Raw genomic sequence first — 22,212 nt, forward strand, 5'->3', positions numbered from 1 at the left:
GCAGTGCCCTTACCTTAGGATTAGCAGAAAACAAAGCAATTGAAAACCTTTAGAGACTCCTTCTGGAAATAGAATTTCTTTATGCACCCCCATTATAAAGATGTTGAGATTAATGGTTTTTAATCGCTTAATAATTGTTACGACCTCGTGAAGAGGCTTTGCTCTCCTTATTTCAGCGCCCACAAGCCAACTTTGTTGGACATTATTTGGGCACGTGTTTTTGACATTATTTGGCCCCCTATCTCGAACTAGTGGTTCGATTTGTTTGATATGCATATGACTGGAGATAAAATTACAATATGGATTATAACTGCATTATCTCATTGTAATACTGACCGATTAGCGTTGCATTGCATGGGTCAGTTCTGGCATTATATGGCTGCATGCGAAAGCTCCTTGGTTAAGCAAATAAAGAATGGTGGAACTCAACCGCATGAAGTACTCAGATAAGCGTTACACTCGCTCAAATATGTTAAGCATCAACAAGGTTGGGTATACTCTTTAATACTTTTAGTTCCAATCCGCAAATCCGGTCCATTTCGATGACTTGTTTGTTTATTCAGGGGATACCCTTATCTGAGAATCAGATTACATACCACGCACAAGTGATTTATGATGGCTCAGGACCTTGATCATTTAATAGTTAATCGGTGCCTGAAGCTTAGCTATGACACAGCAAGTTATTAGTTGTTAGTTATCCAATAAAAACATGCAGGGCGCTCTAGTTAAATGTATGTATTATAATATGCTTTACAACTAGGCGAAAACAGTTGAGGGTAAAATAAAAGAAGAATCGAATGTATTGCGACAACACGGTGCGGAAGTGGCTTCCTCTCTTCCGCCACCCCTCATCACATCACTTCAGAATGGACCATTTGAGTTGTTCACGCGCCGACTGCAGAACCTAAAAAATAGATAGCACATACGAATATAGATACAGATACTCAGCAGAAATTTTGATCAATTAGCTAATGAACCAATTCAAAATGAGCGTTAAGTTCCAGAACATTTTAAACATATTTATTTGATCATTTTGAGAGTACAAGGAGATGGGACAATTTCGGGTCAAGTAATCAAAACTAAGTCAAAAAACATGTACAAAAAGTATAGGGAACTATTTTAAACTAAAAGTATGATTTGAGAAGTGCCTAATATTAACTTAAAAACGTGGAGCTACCATTAATCTATCATCTAGTTATCTATATAGTTAACTATTTATAATAATTAGTAAATTTATAAAATGTCATGGAAAAAACAAAAGACAATACAACATTTAACCATGTTTGTTTTTAAATGAAAAAATACAAATTTTAGTATATTATGAGACATTATTTATAAAAATATTTATTAAAAACTTGATCGAAAAGGCACACGTACACTTTTTTTTCTTGTTGAATTTCATTCAACTTTAAGTTTATTTGCTCATACTAACAAATAATCAAATTACGAAACAAGACATGACCATACTAAAGTACAAATGCCTACCATTACATTAAAAACACATAAAAGAGCTACTAAGTAGTAAGGCTACCAAAATAGACCATTTAGAGTGTTAGTTACCTGGGCAACGGTCTGTTCGGCGATGGGAATGTCATCGTTGCGCAGATCGACTCGTTTCACGACGGATGAGGGATCCGCATCCAGGATCATTCTGTTAAAAAATAAGTAATAATTTGATTAGTTCTTATATGTGGACTATAAGCATATATAAAGTGATGAAAAAAAATATTATTGTGTTGAAGTTTACCCGGAAATAACATTGTACAAATGTTTTAAAACTAGCATCAGAACATGTACAATATTTTTCAATTAACCAACGTCTTTTCACTTAGTTTTTAGATAGAAGTCCCAACAATAAAATCTTTAAACTTAAATCCTTTTAATAAACTGAGTTATTGAATTATGCTTTCACCTTAATTTGTTGTAGTGTTTTCAGTTTTTAACCTTGCTAAGGAATTTTGACTTGGTTTTTTGGTTAAAGCCTTATTTTTAACAAATGTAAGCTATTTGTATTAAATAAGATTGTTAATTTGGTAAGTCCAAACGACGTAGTTTTTAAAATTTAATATATTATACTTGAACTAAATGAACCACTTGCCTCGAACTTTGAATAAACCCCGGATTTGGTTCGTTTGCATTCAGTTTAAGATTTAGCTTCATAAAAAAATTCCCAAATATGCCTTTTTAAAGTTATAAGCTAAAATAAATATTGGAAAGTGATAGATCTGTGTATAAGACCATCATTTCTGAATACACCAAACCGAGGGCAACCTTTAAACACAGATTCCTTCCATCACTAGCGCTATATACATATATATGCATATACACCCACCCTCCGTCGCAGATCTCGTCGAAGGCGAGCATGATGATCTCCAGGTTCTCCAGCACCAGGCGCTTCTCCACGTTCTTCTTGAGGATCAGGCTGATGGAGTCGTAGAGGCAGTTGAGCACGGAGAGCAGGATGAGCTCGTTCTCGTAGGCGTTGCCCATCACGTAGAAGAAGAGGTCCACGTTGCTCTTGTAGACGCAGGTGAGCCCGTCCAGCATGATGATCTCCGTGTTGGAGCGGTGCGTCTTGTTGAACAGATTCTTTTCGAAGGCCTTCTGCTCCTTCAACGTGGACAGGATGTTCTTGTCGTAGTACTTGGCCAGGATGCGGTTGCCATCATTGTCCATGATGCACATGCCCTTGATGATGTCCTGCGGCACATCGTGGGTTTCAATATAAGCCAGTAATTTATGTTTTTTGCAATTTACCATCATGAATCCGTCCATCTTAACTTGTTTTCGTGTCTTACACGTCACTTTAGTGGGACCGTAACCCCGACCGCTTAAATATACCAAATATACCAGAGCCAGCTATAGCTAGGAACAATGTTTAAAAAAAGCTAGTTTGGCTACTTTAATTATTATTTGTATTTATATTTATATTGTATATATTGCTCAATATAGTTTGTATTTTCTTTTAAAGATTTATTGGCAGCAATAACACTTTTATAAAAAAAACTCATAGTTTCAACAATATGTTTAAATTGTATAAGGTCGTAAATAGCTAAAAAGCTATAAGGCTTATGGTTGAAAACGTCGCTAGATATTTAGATCATGGTAAAAACTTAACTATAAAGCTAAAACATTTTTGAATGTAAATTAACAGCCCGCCAAAAAGTCCTAAATTTTGAAGAGAAATGTTAATAGAAATGTAACTGCGAATTTTTTTCGGAATTAAAATACTTCCATTCAAAATTTGAATTGATTTTTAAGATCCAAGGACTTGCCTTTGCTTTGATTGTTTTTTAAAAAAAGAGAAATTGCCAGAACATAGGAACCACTGACGACAACCAAAATTGTGAATATTTCGTTATATCTACAGATACACGTACAAATTATTTGCGCTTAGCCCAACGAAATTGTTCGATTCGATTGTGTATATTTTTATGTTAACAGTAAGAACCCATTGCGATGGACACGCTGCCGGATGAGTATGTGGCCAAGCTGGATCAGTGTCAAGATCAGGAGTGCCTGGTGGTTGGCAAGATGGATCGCTCCTCGAGGCGCCGGCATGACCATGAAGCCATGAGCATGGCCGCCGCTCATGTGGTGGTGGCCACCACGGCGGGCAAACCGAAGCCACCGAAGCCACCTAAGCCGGAGGGCAAAAAGCTGCGCAAGAAGCTCACCGAATGCGAGCAGGAGAATCAGTCAATGGCCCAGGCCATTCAGGACAAGAATCAGGAGATTTTTGCCTTGAAGAAATCCGTCGATTCGCTCAACGAAGTTCTCAATTCGGTGCCCATTGATGAGCTGCGCTGCAACTCATCCATAGCCAGCACAAAGATCCTGGAGTTGAGCAAAAAAAACCGTCAGATGCGCGCCGAACTGGAGCAGTTGAAGAATCGTTTGGCCAAAAAGGATGGGCAGATCGAGAAAATGGAAAAGGAACTCCGCCAGCACGACGAGAAACTGCAGCAGAACCAGGATCTACTGAAGAAGGGCTGCTCACCCGAAGAGCTACAGGCCAAGATCAATAGTATGCAGCAGAAGCTCTTCGAGACGCGCAACAAGAACACCGAGCTGCAAACTCAACTGAAGCTGGCCCAAAAATGCCTGCAGCACGAGATGGGGGAGAGCTGCAACATCAACATACTGGCCAACAATCTCAATCAGGCCAATTGGCGTGGTCGTGCCCAGCAGATCATCACACTCACCCAAAAGGTGCAGGAGTTGAAAGCGCGGCTGGAATCGTATGAAGATAGGGCTGCAGATCGCGCAGAGTATGCCCCAGTTCCCCTGGGATGCGATCTGGACTTGGTGTCCGGCAACCGATCCCATTATGCCAGCTCGGAGAGATTGGGTGGAGGCGATGGTGGCACTACGACTGCCAGCTTTGATCGCTTCACTCCGGGTGTACGAAAAAGTGAGATCCTCCACCGCGCTAAGGTGGAATCTCTGGAGAAGGAGATCCTTAGTCTACAAGCCCAGCTGGAGGAGCAGCGTGGCAAAACACTCGCTCTGAAGGTCAGGAACAAGACCCTCAACGAAGACATGAACAAGTACAAGATGCGTTTCAATGAGCTGGAGGAGCAGACCGACTTTAATGGCGTCAACATCAATACCATGAACGATAAGCTCAATCGCCAGCGGATCCAGTTTGAGGGCCGCTTGGACGACATGCGCAGCGAAATGATCCGGGTGACCGAGGAGCGGGATCTCTCCCGGCGCCAGATGGAGGAGCTGAGCGGCATGCACTTGGAGCTACAGACGGTGGTCAAGCAGAAGGACGTGGCCATGGCCAGTCTGCAGGAGAAGATCAAGAAGTTGGAGATGGACCTGCGCGCCCTCTCTGGCGGATTCCTCTTCTCCTGTCGCGAGTTTCGAAAGGTAAAGCTTCCTAAAGGGGTTTAATTTTAAAAACAAAAATATTTTTAGGTTGCTATTTTAAAAGCTAACTTCTGCAGGCAGTTACATCTAACAAAAGTTGACTAAGCTTTTTAAATTTTTCTTTATAAAAAAACAAGCAATTTCTATTAGATTCTTTTATTTTCTCGTTTAATTAAAAGCAAATTTTAAGTTTGTAATTATAAAAACATGCCTGACAGACCTAATTAAAATTATTATTTTAAAATTATATTATATATTCAAAGGAACACTAAAATCCACTTAATAGGATTTTTCTTATGATTTATTTTCTAAGACCATCTTTAAATTAGAATTAAATATTTTTTCCAGGAGGAATTTGTGGGCATCCTGGATGCCCTCGAGGTGGAGAAAAACCAGCTAATGTTGCTGACCAAAACTCTGGGCGAACGCCTGGAGACGGAGCGCACAAAAAATGATGCTGCCCAGGAACAGATCGGCAAGTTGAAGTCTCGTATCAGCCGGTTGGAGGTGAAGATCAGGGACTTGGAAAAGGAGCTCGATGTGCAGTCCGACAAGAAGAAGCGCACCCAGCGAATGGCCGACTACGCCAGTTCGCTGAGTCGCACTTCTCTCAACGGATCGATTGGCTCCTTTAGCTTCGAGAATCAGTCCCAGTACCAGTCGATCAATACTCTAAGTTCATCCGGACAGTCTGAGCCCAGAATAGAGGATCTCAAGAATCAGTGAGTTTAGCAAAGACATTACGTTCCATACTTCCCATAAGTCGATCGTTTACAATGATGATTATGTGAAAACATTTACATTTTTGACAGAAATAGGGGTTATATCTTAATTTTTCAAATGGAATTTTGTTCAAGGTGCTAAAGATATTTTAATTTGTTATTGCTTGCACAGTCAAAACGTTTTTAGCACTATAAAACGAATTAAAATATTTTCTAATTTATTGACAACACAATACCAACATTTAGGGTTTATAAATTAATAATTTTGTATTTTCTTACACAAGACTTCTTTTAAAAACTTAAAATGCACATAGCATTTATATTAATGAAAATCGCATATAGTTACTACAAAATATGTTATTTTATTGCAGTCTTGAACTGGCTAATGAGAAGATCACCATGCTGACTGAAAAACTGGATTATGTCACCGAGGAGAAGCGTGCTGATGCCAAGTTATTTGAGGAGACCATGAACAACTCGAAAACAATAATCCTGGATACCATTAAAGCAGCTCGCGAAGGTGGAATACCAAGCAGCATAAATAGTGAACAAACCGCCAGCGAAAGCTCCATCCATTAATTGAGATGGACAAACATAATTTGTATTTTGATTAATTTTTATGTTCTTTCCAATGCGATAAACTCGACGCTAGGTCGTGCCAGTATCATTAATTGCAAAACAATTATTAAATTTAATTGCCATTGGAATTGATCATCCAAAAATTACCAAACAATAGAACGGACAAAATGAAGAACAAAAGAAAAAAGTTTTTTAAATTTTTATAATTTTTATTTTATTTGTAACACGTTCACAAAACGAAGCCTTTGGCGCTGCTTCTATTTCACGATAAGTTTAGGTTAATTCATGTTTTTGTTAGGTGATTTTTCCACTCGAAGCATTTTAAATTGCATTATGCCTATATATTTTGTTAATAATTGTTGTCTATAGCTATGTATGTATGGGTGTGGTGAGTGTGATTTAAGTTAAGTTAATAATACATTATATAGCTTGACTTGCCATAGAAAAACATTCCTCCAATCACATATTAAATTATTTTTAGTTGCCGTTTGTAAATTGTTTCGATATTTGCGTTTGAAATTCGTTCTCCATTCTTTGAATATTGTATGAAGATGTATAAGTTACAGTATAGGTATATTTTATTGATTCTTTAATGCATTATTGATAAGCCTAGTAAATTGGTTTTATCTAAAAAACACTTTTTAGCAAATTAAAGGCACTTTCAAGGATATATTTTATGAAACGAAACAATATCTCCTTATTATCGTCTTCAATTTAACACTAGAAACAAACAATATTAGTATTATTTTCTTAACAAAAAAAAATATATTAAAAACATGAATTTCCCCCCAAAAACAAGAACAATATCTCCTATGTCCACCTCTTTTACACAGATAAATTGACAAAATTGTAGGGATCCGAATCTAAGTAGGCTAATACGAATAGCTTTCAAAAAGCCTAAGAAAACTGGGAGGGGGAAATTTTGGTTAGCTATTGCCCCGTAGTAAATAGTATTAAGAGAACTTCTAATTAAATTAGAATACGTTTGCCTTGGAATTTGGCTATCCATAACTTGTTATGCTGAAGCATTTTAGCTAGAAGAGTTAGTTGTCTATTTGTATATGATTGCTTAGCTATAGCGTACGATTAGCTGATTAACTTTTTGTATATTCTTCAATAAATATCTGTATAAATTTGATTCGTTTAAGGGCTGTAGATAAATGCAAACTTGGCTGGGTTAGCTTGGTCGCTCAATTTCGTATTGGAATCCAGGCAAATATATGATACGCGGACATATATCGGCCGATTCATAGCTGAAACACAATCGACTCATGTTGTTGATTTCTCGTAACTCTGCTGGGGCTCTGTTTATTTGACAATATGAATATCGGATTGTTGGTTCATGGTTGGGTTACTATTAATTTTACAATTAATTTCCCGTCTCTTTATACATAATCCGTTGCTTGTCTATATATAGTATTTATATATATAACTATGTATGGGGGGGGATGTAGTATAAGTTAATGCACTAAAGATTTAGATTTTGGGTGTTGTTGATTGGTGGGGTGAGAGTGAACCCCATCATCGCCGTCGCCTCCTGAATACGTGATTGAAATAGTAGTAAATGTCCTGCTCGGCCTGCTGCTGTGGCGTCTTCTTGGCCATGTCCTGCTGCTGCTTGGGATCCACTTGCGGATGGTAGTTGCTGTAGTGGTTATAGCCATGCATGTCGTACGGATTGTGGTGACCCGGATGCATGCCTGCCGGCGGAGGGACTCCGACTCCAACACCTCCGCCATGGACACCGTGCCGGCCGTTCCTCATCATCAGATTCGCGTGCATGTTGCGATCCGCGATGAAGACATTGACGAAGAAGGCGAGCACGAGCAGGATGTAGAGCAGGCAGACGAGGATCACCACAAACTGCTGGCGACAGCAGCAGTAGTAGAACATTCCCTATTATATAACCGCCTGTTCCACATAGTTGGCGGGCAGCATGCCGGTCTTGCCGGTACGCTCCACCCGACCGGTCATCCAGCCGGAATCAATGGACTCCACCTCGAAGATGACGTCGCCCTCGCGGAAGCTGACCTCGTCGACGTCCTGCGCCTCGTAGTCGTAGATGGCCCGATAGACGCGCTAAATAGAAGTAACGTAATATACATAAATTGTGAATTTTTCATTGAAATATCAGCACTTACCAATGCAGTGCTCTGGCGCGACTGTTTATCCTGCAGGGAGGAGTAGGATGGCTGCTGGCGGATCTGCTGCTGCTGCTGCTGCGACGGGTGTTCTTGCTGCTGCATCATCTGCACCTGTTGGTAGTACTGCTGGTGCTTTTGCTGCTGGTGAGCTTGCTCGGCGGTGCTCAGCGATCCATAGATGCCGTTGGCCGGGTCGATGTCGGTAACGGATCCAATTCGCTTCGGGTACACGCTGTTGCCTGTGGGGTGATTGAAATCTTGATTAGTTTCCGATTGCCTAAGTGATTTCTAGCTGGGGACAAGGACAAGATGACTGTGTTACACATCGAGCTGAGCGCACTACCTCGAACTACCAGCTAGCCTGCCCCCAACAAACTTACCACCTTGAATGCCGCCCCGTGGCTCAGAGCTGTAGACCAAAGTGGTGCTGGACCTGCTGGCATTGGGCACCACCCTTGGACCATCCGTCAGCGGATCGTAGTCCGCTATCTTCCCGATATTGCTGCTGCCGCCGGACACAAGTTGCTGTTGCTGCTGTTGGTGCTGCTGCTGCTGCTGCTGGTTTGGCACATGGCCATTGCTGGCGTGCTGTTTAATGTTTACCGAATTTTCCGAAGGTGTCACCGCGGCATAATTGGGCGAGGCGTACAGCTGCTGCAGGTGATTCTGGGCAATTCCCGGTCCGGCTGCTAGTGGTGCTCCTGCTGCCACTTGTTGCTTGCTGTTGCCATCGTAGGCCACACTGGCCGCCGAACGCCTCATTTGTGGCGGCAACATTTGGCTCTGGGAGCCGTGACCGTTGTTGTTGATGTTGCTGTTGCTGTGATTGCTATGCGAACTGCCGCCGTTGCTCGGATTGTTGTTCAGCAGGCTGTGGTGCGATTGCTGATGCTGCTGCTGTGGGGCAGCCACCAGCGTGGGGTTGCTGATGTGCTGCTGCGGTTGATGTTGCTGCGGCTGTGGCTGGTCGTACTGATCCACGGAATTGCCGCTGGGATGATGGGAATTCTGGAGTATGGCCGAGCGCATCTCATTGTAGCTGTTGAGCGCCTGCTGCTGCGGGTTCGCCGGCGTCTGAGGCGGCGGCATCTGCTGTTGCTGCTGGGATGTTGCTGTGGGATACAGATGTGAGGCTTGTTTAATGGCTTGCTGTTGCAGCAGCTGCTGCTGTTGCTGCTGGCGCAGTGCCTGCGGTTGTTGGTAGTGTGCATAGGGATCGTGCAGTTGCTGCTGAGCTCGCTGTTGCTGCTGTTGTTGTTGTTGTTGTTGCTGGTGGTGTTGCTGTTGGAGTTGTTGGTATGTGGGCGTAATGGCCGCTGTGTTGTATTGCTGATGCTGTATGGGTGGTGGTGGCAAAGTCTGTTGCTGCTGTTGCAGATAGTGTTGGTGTTGATGTTGTTGCTGTTGCTGCTGCTGTTGCAGTTGCTGCTGATGTTGCTGGTATTGCTGCTGTTGAAGCTGTTGTTGCTGTTGCTGATGTTGCTGGTGTAGTGTTGTCACTGCGGGCGGTATTGGTGATGCTGTGGGTGCATATTGCGAGAATTGTTCAGCTGCCAATTGCTCAGAGAAATATTCCGATTCATCTTTTCGATTTTTACGATTTTGATCGATTTTTTTCAAGGTGCCATTATATTTTATTAGTTACAACATTGTCCACAGTTTTTGTTGTTAGTGTGGATGTGTGTGTATGTGTGTTTTGTGTTGTGTTTATCGTTAGGTTAACGGTAGTTCAGAAAGCACACAAATTATGTTGTTGCAGTTGCAATTGATGATGTGGGGTATATATGCCAACAAATGATAAACAAAGTCCGCAACAAAATAAAAGTAAAGAAAACAAACCATAAAAAACGGAATTATAATCAATATTAATTACAATATGTGACAGATTTGACGGAGATGTTGGACATGGATATAAAAAAAGATAAATAGTGCAGAAATGCAAATGCAGTGGGTAGACTAATTTTATAAATTGTAGGAAAATTAATGCTAAGAAGATATATTAAATGATTAATAGATTAGTTACATGTTATATAATAATTTAAATTAAAATAAATATAATGAATCCAAATGATTTTCCTGGGTAGGAAAAATACCTTGGGTTACCACAAAATTAAACATTTTCCCGTCATCTTTTTATATATAATATTTAATTTGGATAAAATACATGCATCCCTTATAAAAAAATCAATTCAATAAACACTTTACATGAGTCCATTTAAAAAGGGCTTTGTAATTTTTTAATACATTTGTTTTGCATGCATGAATGAATGACGTCAATAGACTATTATGAACACATTAAGTCAAATGAAATTCGAATAAATTAATTCGAACAGTTAACCCTGCCCACCACCAACTAACCAATATTAAGCGAACGAGCGGACACAAACAATAAAGCTTCAATACCAGTGAGTATGAGGAGATAAAGATACAGTTACATAGGAGTTTCATAGAGATGGATACAGATACAGATACAGAATCAAAAGCAGAGATACAGATTGACAGGGGTCGAATGCAATGCGGCTACTCACTGCTGCTGTCGGACACCTCGGCGGATCCTCGTTGCTTCTCCATGGCCGCCTTCTTCTCCAGATCGCCGTGATATGCCACATTCGATATGTGCTTCGTGTTCTGTTTGATCCGCAGCGTTTCCGGGTCATCGGCCACCTGTCGGATACATAACCAATTAGTAAAGGCATAATTTACATGAGGGAGTATTTTTGTTTCAGCACAGGGAGAAAAGTTGAACTTGACTTTAGTCTAAACTGTAGGTTGGGTATTGAAACCTAGTTTATTGCTTTTACAGCATTTACATCTAGCCGCAACTCGCATAAGTTTATCAAATGATTTCATTCCTTCTTTAAAGTCAATCATTAGTAGCGATTTTAAAAGGATTATTTTTTTAAAGATCGGATACCTAAAAAAAAAAATTTTTGTTTTCCTTTTATTGTATTGGATATATTTACGCCCTGTGCTTCTCCACTCTCAACTCTTAACTTTTTGACTGACCTGTGTAAATTTGCCTTTGGCCTTCTCAAAGTCCGCGTGGTATTTAACGTTCGACTGGATTTTCGTGTTCTCGGCGATGCGCTTCAGCTCGGGCGTATCGGCAATGGCCGTTGCCTTGGCCTTCGGTATGTGTCTGCAAAGGGGGGAGGGGGAAAAAAAAAGGAGAAAACGGGGTTATAGATCAGAGTTAGAGGAGTTAACGTTAGTCAAACTGCAGTTGCAGTCGCTCATTCTGTGGCAAGCCGCAGATAAAGTTCATCATCATAGTCGCACCACACTGCCGGTGGCAATCGGCAATCGGAGCTCTGCTCCGGCTTAAAATTCTCCACGCCAGCTGGCCAACTTGGATTCACGGAAATTCCGCTAGAGTGGGTGGAATGAGAGATGCTGATTCTGCACGGGGGAATATATGAGGCAACAGCATATCCATCTCTGATTTCATGTTGGCTTCGTGTGAAAACCTCTGACCTCGCCTCGCCCCTGCTCGGTGCTGCGTTTTTATCAATTAAAAAACACAGCCCCAACAGCAGAAACTACGTGTATTTTTGCGGTTTGATTTGGGTTTTCTTTACCCGCCGGCATATAACGGAAATGCGCTGCCAGAGATTTGTCTGTGGCTGAAGTTTGGTAGATTTGTTTTTGGCGTAACTTTAGATTGTAAAGAAACTCCTTGTCCAAATATACAGCACTGGATTTAAAACAAAAGATTGTAAAACCACTTCACATTTGGGTTTTATAAATGTTTCAAACATGGAGATAAACAAATCTAGCTTTGGGTTGAAATCTTCAAAACATTTTAATTTAATCAAGAATAAAAGTTTAATTAATAGCTAACTTTTAGATATTTTTTAAATTGTATACAAATTATTTTGAATCCGGATATTGAGATACTTTTTCTTGAATTTTAAATGGTTTTTATGTTTTTATTAGTTTATAATTTGTAAACTTATTATTTTTGAATTTGGCCATTAAGCAAGACTTTATTATTAAAACTAAAGGAAGAATACGACCAAAATATAACAACTGATATTTTGATAAGAGTTTTCTGCATTATTTTTCGTGATTCATCCCCACAGACTAATACATCAATTTAATTATTGTCAGCAGCAAGGAATAACATGGCGCATCTGTTATACATAAGTAATCATAATGGACACACACACACACACACACGCAGGCCAGTTCCATAAATTCATGACTCCTTTTTGTTTGCGGCCACGTGCAGAGTGCTTTAACCTATCAGCGGGCTAATCGATCGATAGATTGGACAACGCAACTGATAACCAACCTCGATGACACGTAAGGTTGATAAACTCACAGCGGGAAAGTCCCGCTTTCACCCTTTTGGCCATATAACCCAACCTTCTCCCATATAAACATATTGTAAACGTAATTGCATGCAAGTCTATTGGCTTTATAGAATATTTATGGGCTTTTTAGCGATGTTCTAATCGCACACAGCTGGCGCCGTGCTTTTAAAGGTGGCAGGGGGATATTGTTTCCACATCGTTCTCCCACTGAAAATAAGTTGCAATCACTGTGGAATGCCAACCAGCGACAAACAATGCAAACTGTCACACACGCACAGAGGTGACCACCACCGAGATGGATGGTATGGCATGGTGGTATAGGGTATATACGGTGGATAGTTGATAGTGGCACAAGGCCGTTTAATGACCAAAGCGTGTGAGCAGCAACAGAATCATTGAGAGAGCACCGATGCATGTAGGTCTATTCCACACAACAAGAATTAGTCTAGGCCGAATTCGAAATGGCGAATTTTATATGCTCTTGCTAATATTAGATTACAAATTAATATTATTGATCTTCATCAACTAAAAAACTATAAAACTATATAGGCTCTTTTAATCAATAGTAAATGGAAATTCAAGTAAACCTCGAAAACGAAGCTTTTTTATAATCAAATATTAAACTACCCCATTTCTTTTACTTCTCTATTTAACCAAACAGTTTCTAAAATGTTGATCTCTTTGATTTGTGATAAAAGCACAACAAAATTAGCTTATGCTTAAAAAATCCAAACCCTTATGAGTGCATAGCAAACTTTTTGAAAAGTTAATCAATCGTTATTACATATTGGTAAATCGAATACTCATGAATATTAAATTTGACAACTAAAATAAGTTTCGTGGCACTACAATTAACTTTTTTAAATAATACGACCCAACAAAATGAGTGTACCCAAGAGCAACAATAACAACAATAAGCACAGCAATAATGCATTGTTGTTGCTGCTTGTAAGCTTTGCTTTACTTTGCTTTATCGTTCAATATGCGTTGCATGTGTGTGCCATAGATGGATGGAACCAGAGAGAGGGAAGGGGGGACGGAAACCAAGGGGCTAAATAAGTACAAAGCCCGAACCGCAGAAAGCATCGTCCGCATTGCCGTTGCGTTCGGTCGGTCGGTCGGTCAAATTGCTGTTGTAGCTGGCACACATTGCTGCTGTCGCAACTGATGTTGCTGTTGCCACTGCTGATGTTGCTACTGTTGCTGGTCGCTGGTAATGATGACATAACAATGCTTAAGCGCCCGGAGGCGACATTGGCGAACGGCTTCCACCAGCGGATGTCTCAGCACGTTCCCAATAGATCACCAGCAAAAGGCAACAACAGCAGCAGCATGCACGTCAGCAGCAGCAGCAGCAGCCACGCCAGCAACAACAATGCATGTATGTTATATGATGCAATTGCTGCTCCTTTTTTGTGCTTTACTTTTTTATTATCAAAGAATTTTAATTTATATGTAAACAATACGCAACAACAGAAGCAAAAACAACAGAAACAGCAACGAAAGGGCAGCAGAACCAACAACAGTTCTGACCGTTGGTCATAATTTCTCCACATTTTCTTCTACACTGACCTAATTAAAGAAATAAAATTGTCTTTAACTAAATTTTTATATCGAGCATTCTATTAATTAAAATAAATGAAAGTAATATAAATTAAATCACTGTATAGGATTATAAGGATATCTTAATAAACGCTTTTTGAATAATAATAATTTTTAATAATGAATAATTTTTTCAAATGCCTATTCTAACAAGTTTTCAGCATGTTTTTTTTAACACAATAAAGATTTTTTCTCATAAATTAGTTTTCTGATATATATTTTTTATAAATTTATATTCTCGGAAAAAGATATGCATAAACCTATACAAATTTTAAGCTGGTTTATTTTTCACGGCTTAATCTAGCTTTGCTTCCTTTTCCCACTACATAGTGTATTTGACAGTCTATCAGAGGATGCAATTTCCCGCCGCTGTTAATGATTTCCCACACAAATTGCTTTTGATGGGAAAATGGAGGTCTGGAATCCTGGCCATCAAACTGGACTACATCGTGTAGTGGCCACATCTTTCACCATCGAGATAAAATCCAACCCAAGCGTAATCCACCCAAAACCAGCCCAACACATAAACGAGAAAATCGTTTTGGACATTCATTGGATGTCAACATATTTTTCTGGTTTTTCACTGTTGTTTTTGTTTTTTACTCCTATTTCTTTGTTTTTTAATTTTTACCATGTGGAACAACCAGTGACGGCGATTGGTGTTGAGTTACCATGACAGTCTTTTGTTGTTCGACGATTTCTTTGTTGTTGTGCAATGGATCAATTTAAGTAAAACAGGGATGGGCACCTACGACTTTATATTGGCTATGACTGATAAAGATGGTTTACAATGGCTTTTGAAGCTAAGAATTTTACATTTATTATTGAGTGAATTTAACTTGTTCTTTTTATTTCGTACACTTGGGGTACTATTTAAGAGTTAAATATTGAATTATTAATTAAAATTAAATTTATAACAATTTACTTGCTATCCACATCTATTGTAGCTTAAAACTTTATAACAAATAAACATTTATTAAACATAGATAGCAAATTAAGTAACGTTTTGGTTGTTGGACATTTTAATTAAACCAATACAAAAATTATAACTTTCTGAATGTTTGGAATCATTTTCCCATTAAGATATAATTTCCTTAATTCGATGACTGAAATTGCATAACTAAAAGAGAAATCATTTCACACATATTTTGCAAAAGCGTTAAAATTGATATTAAATGCATGTCCGACCAACACGATTATCTACTCTCCTCTTCGCTCCCACTCTGGCCTAACGTACATTTTGCCCCCCAAAATTTTTGGCATTGGCCCATCAACGTCATCATCGGTATTCATAATCCGTTGCAGTCAATCAAAGTGAGCATTAAAGTTCGAAAATCCATTCACAGACAGCGAAAGGCAAAAAGTGAGTGTGTGTGAAAAACCCCATCGCGTGTTTAAAGCTTTTAAAAATTCATATTCAAAAGATGGAGAAGAAAGGTGTTCCGGGGTAATTGTTGACACCACCACTCCCGGCTCATTTCGGAAGCTAAACAGCGACCCACAAATTTTTGTATTTAGCATAAAATTGTGGAAAAATGAGACAATGCCCCATCTCTCAGTCTGCCAGTCTGCCATTCTGCTGACCCAACTATTTTTTGGTAATTGAAAAGGTTTCTGTGGCTGTTGTCACTTTTGTTTTCTATTTTGTGGGCGGCTTAAGTAATCAGACGAAGATATATATATGCACATTTATACGAATATCCCAAATAACCCTCTGTTGTATTGTTCGAATATTTAAGCCGCGCTTCGAAACGAAAGTAAAAAAAAATTGTGATGCAAAATGAAATGGGAGAAGACAAGAAGAAATGTGGCACATTGGGGCTGGGTTTTGGGATGTTGGGTTGCATGACCATGGTTCACTGGGTTTTTATGTTAATAAATAAATGCCAATGATACATACCTACGTATGTATCGGTCTTCTGTTCAGCAGATGTTTCGCAAGCCCCCTTTTTTTTACACAAATAAGGGAAAAAGAAATAAAATACTACATAAATGCGAAAAAAAAGTGCACACAAAAACAAACAAGACATTGTAAACATCTCGTTTTCTAGTTCAATTCCAACTAAATGGGGCCTGGTAATGTAATGTATACAAAATTGTATGAATAGAAGTTTCCTGCCCACATGTGAATGTGTATATATGTGAGTGCACTTTTGGCATATCCTGGCCTAAAGCCGGCTCTTTTTCCTGTCCTGTCCTTCTGCTTTTGGCCCTAGGTAGACAACGGCCAGGAAAGCTCTACTTCAAGATGCAATTAGGGCGAGGAGAAAGTTTCGTTTGTGGGGTAAGGAATTTATCCATAAGTTGCAAGTTGCGCAAAGTCGTACATATCCTTTCTGAATAGAGCGGACGACAAAAGGAAGCTTGAAATATGCCTTAAATCTGATATATTTGATCTTTACATTTATTTGCCTTTCCAATTTATTAGTTTGCTATTGGAGTTTAAGTTTATTTTATGGGTATCTAAATTTATAAGCTTATCTTATTGAAATTCAATAATAACAAACAAGCTCATTAAAAGTCCTAGTCATTTTTATATTTTGTAACCCAAATTTGGGCTAAAACAAGGAAATTTCTGATGAGAAATAATTTTTCTATTATCCTGTTTTCTCATTTTTCGAAGATTGATCTTAGAATAAAAACTACACGAAATTTGGAGCTCAGTAACATCTTCAACTAATCATTTTTAAAGCTAATCTACTCAAAATTAACAAAATTAAATTCTTCCCATCAATCTTGAAGTATTTATCCTATTTAAGACACTTCCTTCCTTTGGGCCATAACTTCCACGGCCCTCAAAATCCAATTAACAATCAGTTGTCGGGCACTTCAGCTTCATATGTGGCCCAACTTTAATTGCACGTTTCCCTCATTTATCCTGCGAATGAACTTCATAATTTATTGCAATCGTGTTATCCCCACTGGGCGACTGACCTCTCAGCCCGACAGCCCAAGAAAGCGGCACTATGAAAACTTTGTTTTGACCCGTAACTGGATGGGAAACTATCTTTTGTCTGCAGACGGAACTTAACAGAAAGCCCCGAAGAATAACCAGGCAGGCAGCAAAACTTCTCAAGCAATTATAAAATGCAAACCAAAAAGTGGAAGTTGAAGTCGACGCAGTTGTAAAATGTAAGGAAGTAGATTTGGTTTTTTTTTTAATGTTTTTGTCTCATGCAAAAATACCCTATTTTATTAAATTTGTAAGTATAATAAGTTAGAAGTAAAAACTGTTTCTAGAAAACCCTTTTAAAATCAATAAAAAGGATCGAAACATTTAATACACAAAATATTTATAAGATTTTCATTATAGACTTCAAACAAAAATAATATTTATCAGAGAATTTTATAATTGATTATTTATGTTCTAATTAAATATTCAAAGGGATAGATTGGTTTATGAAGGTTTAATAATTTTAGGCATAAATATTATTTAAGATTTTGTATTTTTACCATACTTTTTGCATAACTGAAAAACGGAACTGAAAAACAGAATTACTGGAAATCCAAAATGAAAAAAAATTCGAAAAGAACCTCACGAACTCTAGTTAAGTTATTTCTAAAAATAATTCAATATGCTCCTGCAACACCTTGAGTACCTCGCATAAAAATCTAGTTGGAAGACGGGCAAGAAGAAGGTCCGCGTCCGGATTCCCGAACGTGGCGTCACGTAATCGGGGAGCAGCATTGGCCGGATAGGTGCAAACGGTTCGAGGAAATGCAGTGAAAGTGCCGGCAGCGGAAAACGGGGCGTAACCGGTACAATTCTCCGTTAAACCACATTGCTGAATCCATTTTACAATTTATGCAGGCGATGACATCAGTGGAAATTCACACAAAGCGTACGGGACATGTGATACCAGACAGTTTTCGCCTGGAAAATCGTGAGAGGGGGCACTGCGCAATGGAGCTAACGGACGCATAACTCAATCCGCATGGAATTTTTATTCCCGCAGCGGTGGCATCCACAATAAATCTGCATTAGAGAAGCAGCAGCCGCAGCAGCAGCAGCAGCATCAGCAACAGTAGCAGCAGTCGCAGGACAACATGTAGTAGAACCGAAAGAGGACGATCCACCAAGAGCCCCCTTTCACTGCGCCCCTGGCTTTTGGCTCAAGGCCAGCAAATGCTGCCACGCACTGCAGCAAAAAATTGGGCAAAGGAGCGGAGTTGGTGTTGGCCACAATACAAAGCAAAACACTTGCTCTCTTGTCCGCTTACCCAGTCCAATGTGTGTGACATTGTCTACAACAATGAACATGACAGCGGAAAGCGGTCTGGCCAGGGGTGGAGTATGGGTGGTATGGGAAAAGGGGACTCTGGGAACTTATAACGCCCCCCATGTGACACAGATTCCCCATGCTATTCGCGAGTTGAACAGCTCAGCAGGAAACAGGAAAACTTCTGTGTGTGCGAAAGCGTTCAATGGCGGAGTTAATCACCTGTTTTCTAAAAGAAAAACTAGTTCTCAGAGTTCGGTCAAGACACACGATTTTTAGGTTCTGAAAGAAAATCTTGGGCACTGCAAGGATATGTTCCAATTATATAAGTAGATATATTTTCTTTAAAAATCAAAAAAAATCCCCATGATTTGAAATAAAACTTTTACGAAAAGACATTTTTCTTTGCCAATTTTAAAATTTTTGGAATACACAATTTTTTTTTAAACAATTTTGTATTTCATATAAAATTTAGCCAACCAATAAAACTAGAAAATTGGCTTCTTGACTATAATATATAAGATCTTCTAAATATGTACAAACCAAATCAAAAAATCTAATTAAACCAAACGGGTATATGTTAAAAACAAGCATTAGCTTTGTTCATTTAAAAAAAATGCTACCCAAACGCCATTTCTAACCTATAGATCAAAAATAAAACTAAATAAAATTAAACTAAATTCAATTATAACTTTGCTATTAAACAAACTATTGCTGGAATGTGAAAAATTCGACTGCAGCCATTAAATCTAACCCTCCATTAGGAGCAGCTGCTGTTATCAAACGAACAATTAACTAGTTCACCGGGTGAACTGGAGTGGGGAGCACTGTGTGGCCTGGCCCACAACTGCATTTCCGCAGTCTGCATTCCTTTTGCCGCCCGGACTTTTCCCTAACCAGCTGCTGCACTTTTTGTTCACCCACATTTGAGAGTTTTTGCAATTTTCCAGTGAATTTAAACGTTATCTCCGGAGCAGCGGTTCTGCCACTATCTCTCTGGAGCGATTAGATAAACGACGCTAATGAAGATTGCCAGGTGAGTGAAGCAAATCAAGGTTGACCATCCTCCATCGCATTCCGATTGCGAGTGGGTGCGGACGATAAGCCTTAACGTGATTGCCCCCACCGTGTTCCACAATTGTTTGCAGATCTAGATCCATGCCGAAAGGCGGGATGGTCTTCGGCTAGGGGGTGGTAAAAACTTGGTTAAACTTACGCCTCGCAGTAGGGCATTTTGTTGTAGCCCTTGTAGGTTTTCATATTGAGCGTCATGCCGCATTCTGTGCATTTGAAACACGTTTTGTGCCATGTCTGAAACGAAAGAAGAGGGGGAAAAACGTTGAATTACAAACGGAGAATCAGAGAAATTGTCGAGAATGCAATATTATTATTGCTATTTTGTTGTTTCTGGTGCCGCTGCTTTTGCTCTTTGTTGCTTGTTAGCCAAATTGGCGCAATGCAACTGAAAATTCTGGGCCAAGCCAAGCATAAAAAGTGCTCTCAAAGATTTTTCTTTGCCGTTCCGTTAACTAAAAATTTATGCGTATATATTTTCTCCAAAATTAATTGGAAGGAAAAAGATGAAAAAGAAAGATAAACATATAAATTTTTTTTAATGTTATGTTTGATCTGCTCAAACAAAATTCTATTTTTACAAAAATATTTAATTGGCTTATTTTACAAATATTTTACATGCAATCTAGAACCCAAAATAAAGAATAAAATCATTAAACTCTCTGAAATTATAATTTAAAATAACTGATAGTCCTGATATAATTTAACCACTACCCTATTTATTGTAAAAAGCATAAAAAGTAATACGCAACTGCTAGATCTTTTTAACCAAGATTCGGCATTTCCAAAAGTCTAATCTTAAGTCGGCGATGAAGGCAAAAAAAATGTAGATATCTTAGTTAGTACCGTTCAGTTAAGATAACTGGTTAGATAAGCTTGGCCAAGGCAGACAGATGAGTACCAGACAAACAGACATTGAAAATGTTGCGTGATTTGTGGTGACTTGGCATATGAAGAAGAGAAGAGCTTGCATCCCACAGATACTCAGATACAAAACTGCACAACGACCAAAGAAAGAACTTGTGATGGAACTTGGTTTGATAGCTCAACTTCGTGTCTGGTGTCTGTAGTTACTCCTTTTTTTTTTGTTGTTGTTGTTGTTTGCCTGCAACGCGTTATGCAAATTTTCCGAATGAGGAAAAAATCTCAAAACCGCAATGGAGTCCCACAACACATCCCCTTTCACCCCGCTATCCTTGACGTGGAGGTCAACAAACGATTAACTTGTCTGCGGATTAGCAGACGAAAGAGAGGGGCATACATTCGCCGAAAGAGATGCCAGATGGGAGTACAAAATATCTCCTAATTGGTTTTCAACGCTGTCTGCCACTGGAGGCTGGCAAAAAAAAAAAAAACAAAACCAAAACCAGTTTAAACAACAATTAAAAGTGTAGAAAAAAAATACGATAGTTAATTGTTTGATGGACGCAAACAAAAAAAAAACAAGTGAAATAAAAACAAAAGAAGTAAGTTTACCACATTCCATTGGCCCGAAGAGAAAAGCTGAAAGCGAAACAATCTTTGACCCCCCTGAACTGAAACCGGTATAAATCATCGGATTTTTCTTTAGTGACATGACTTTGGGTCTGGGTTTAAGCATATGACTTTCCAGCTCAGGGCGCATGCGTAACAGGGGCAGAGGTTTTAAGTATAATGCCAATTGAACTACCGTTGCAGTTCGACAACGAAAAAGTGAAAAACTTTCGATAGATCTAGTGAATGGAATAATATTCAGGTTGTAAAATGTGTGTCAAAGAAAGACTTGTGGTGTTTAAAACATATAAAATATAAACTAATAATATTATTAAAAAGTGTTTTGTGTTTGTTGTGTTTCTGTGATTTCTAGCGGTTGTAGCTGCTTTTGACCGTATGGAAATTGCATTTTCAGTTTCACTTTCGCAACAAAGTGCTGTCAAGTTGCTTGGTTTTTTATCTCTAAAATTGTTGTAGGAGTGCCTTTGTGAATCTTGATGCCATGCACATACATATATGTAAACATATTTAAATGCATGTGGTGAGGTAATCGTCTGGTGGTCAACGACGTTCGTCTCGTCTCCCCCGTCAACTGCATTCAATTTCAATTTTCTATGCTCGCTTTAACCCACTTTTTCACTTTTGCTCGCTTCTCGTCTTGATTTTCAATTTGCGGCTCAATTTTCAAAAGTTAAACGTTTCCTCTTGGGTTGTTTTGCTTTGTTTTGGTTTTATTGCTGGGTTGTTTTCTGTCAACCACGACGAGGTGTTAAATTTGCATTCGAATTTGCACGCTTTCAACGTTTTTCGACCCAAGTGGCGATAAAAACAATTGGCATGAGCCACGAAATGGTAGGAAAATCTCGTATTACCACGGCAAGCCAAAGCCAACGAATGACAAATGAGGGCAATGAGCAGCAGCAACAACAGAAACCACAAAAACAAACAAATTTGACTTAAAAAAATCTATTTATAAGTGTAACAAAGAAAAAATAAACCAGACTTGGAGTGTCAAAGTGATTTTTTGTTTAATTTGCATAGTGAACTGAAACTGGAGCACTAGGAAATGGGAACAGAATCTGTATGTTAAGTAGTGGTGAAATATAAAAAAAAGTTCACTGATTTCGATTTTGGCTAAAAAAAAATTAGTTCAAAGGTAACGCCTTAAATCTTTTGTTAATTTTACTTGAACTTCTATAGAAAT

General features: G+C 39.0%; 4 protein-coding genes across 7 annotated transcripts in view; 1 reads left to right on the forward strand and 3 right to left on the reverse strand.

Moving 5' to 3' along the window:
• Positions 1-720: 720 nt before the first annotated feature.
• On the reverse strand, positions 721-2,835 carry LOC128257770 (coatomer subunit zeta-1). Its single transcript, XM_052988964.1, has 4 exons — positions 2,758-2,835; positions 2,333-2,700; positions 1,561-1,651; positions 721-904 (listed from the first exon to the last, which is right to left on the reverse strand). The coding sequence occupies exons 1-4, from the start codon at positions 2,773-2,775 to the stop codon at positions 857-859; spliced, it is 525 nt and encodes a 174-aa protein (XP_052844924.1). The 5' UTR covers positions 2,776-2,835; the 3' UTR covers positions 721-856.
• Positions 2,836-3,316: 481 nt separating this feature from the next.
• Positions 3,317-6,194, forward strand: LOC128257747 (coiled-coil domain-containing protein 13). The gene is made up of 3 exons (XM_052988933.1): positions 3,317-4,878; positions 5,227-5,600; positions 5,972-6,194. Exons 1-3 carry the CDS (start codon positions 3,460-3,462, stop codon positions 6,177-6,179), a joined length of 2,001 nt encoding a protein of 666 aa, XP_052844893.1. The 5' UTR covers positions 3,317-3,459; the 3' UTR covers positions 6,180-6,194.
• A 1,388-nt stretch (positions 6,195-7,582) lies between these two features.
• Positions 7,583-8,072, reverse strand: LOC128257773 (uncharacterized). The gene has a single exon (XM_052988969.1). The coding sequence runs from the start codon at positions 8,070-8,072 to the stop codon at positions 7,701-7,703; it is 372 nt and encodes a 123-aa protein (XP_052844929.1). The 3' UTR covers positions 7,583-7,700.
• Positions 8,073-8,078: 6 nt separating this feature from the next.
• LOC128257746 (LIM and SH3 domain protein Lasp) overlaps positions 8,079-22,212 on the reverse strand; it is a 28,700-nt gene continuing 14,566 nt past the window's right edge. The window contains exons 2-7 of one of the 4 annotated variants that reach the window (XM_052988931.1): positions 19,678-19,772; positions 11,330-11,462; positions 10,852-10,987; positions 8,704-9,435; positions 8,321-8,562; positions 8,079-8,258 (exon numbers count right to left, since the gene is read on the reverse strand). In XM_052988931.1, the coding sequence (XP_052844891.1) occupies positions 8,079-8,258; positions 8,321-8,562; positions 8,704-9,435; positions 10,852-10,987; positions 11,330-11,462; positions 19,678-19,772 (1,518 nt within the window). Of the gene's footprint in view, positions 8,259-8,320; positions 8,563-8,703; positions 9,907-10,851; positions 10,988-11,329; positions 11,463-19,677; positions 19,773-22,212 lie in introns of all 4 variants that reach the window. The other 3 variants (XM_052988930.1, XM_052988929.1, XM_052988932.1) reach the window with 3 other exon arrangements.

Source organism: Drosophila gunungcola, assembly GCF_025200985.1.
Source record: "Drosophila gunungcola strain Sukarami chromosome 3L unlocalized genomic scaffold, Dgunungcola_SK_2 000002F, whole genome shotgun sequence".
NCBI lineage: Eukaryota > Metazoa > Arthropoda > Insecta > Diptera > Drosophilidae > Drosophila > Drosophila gunungcola.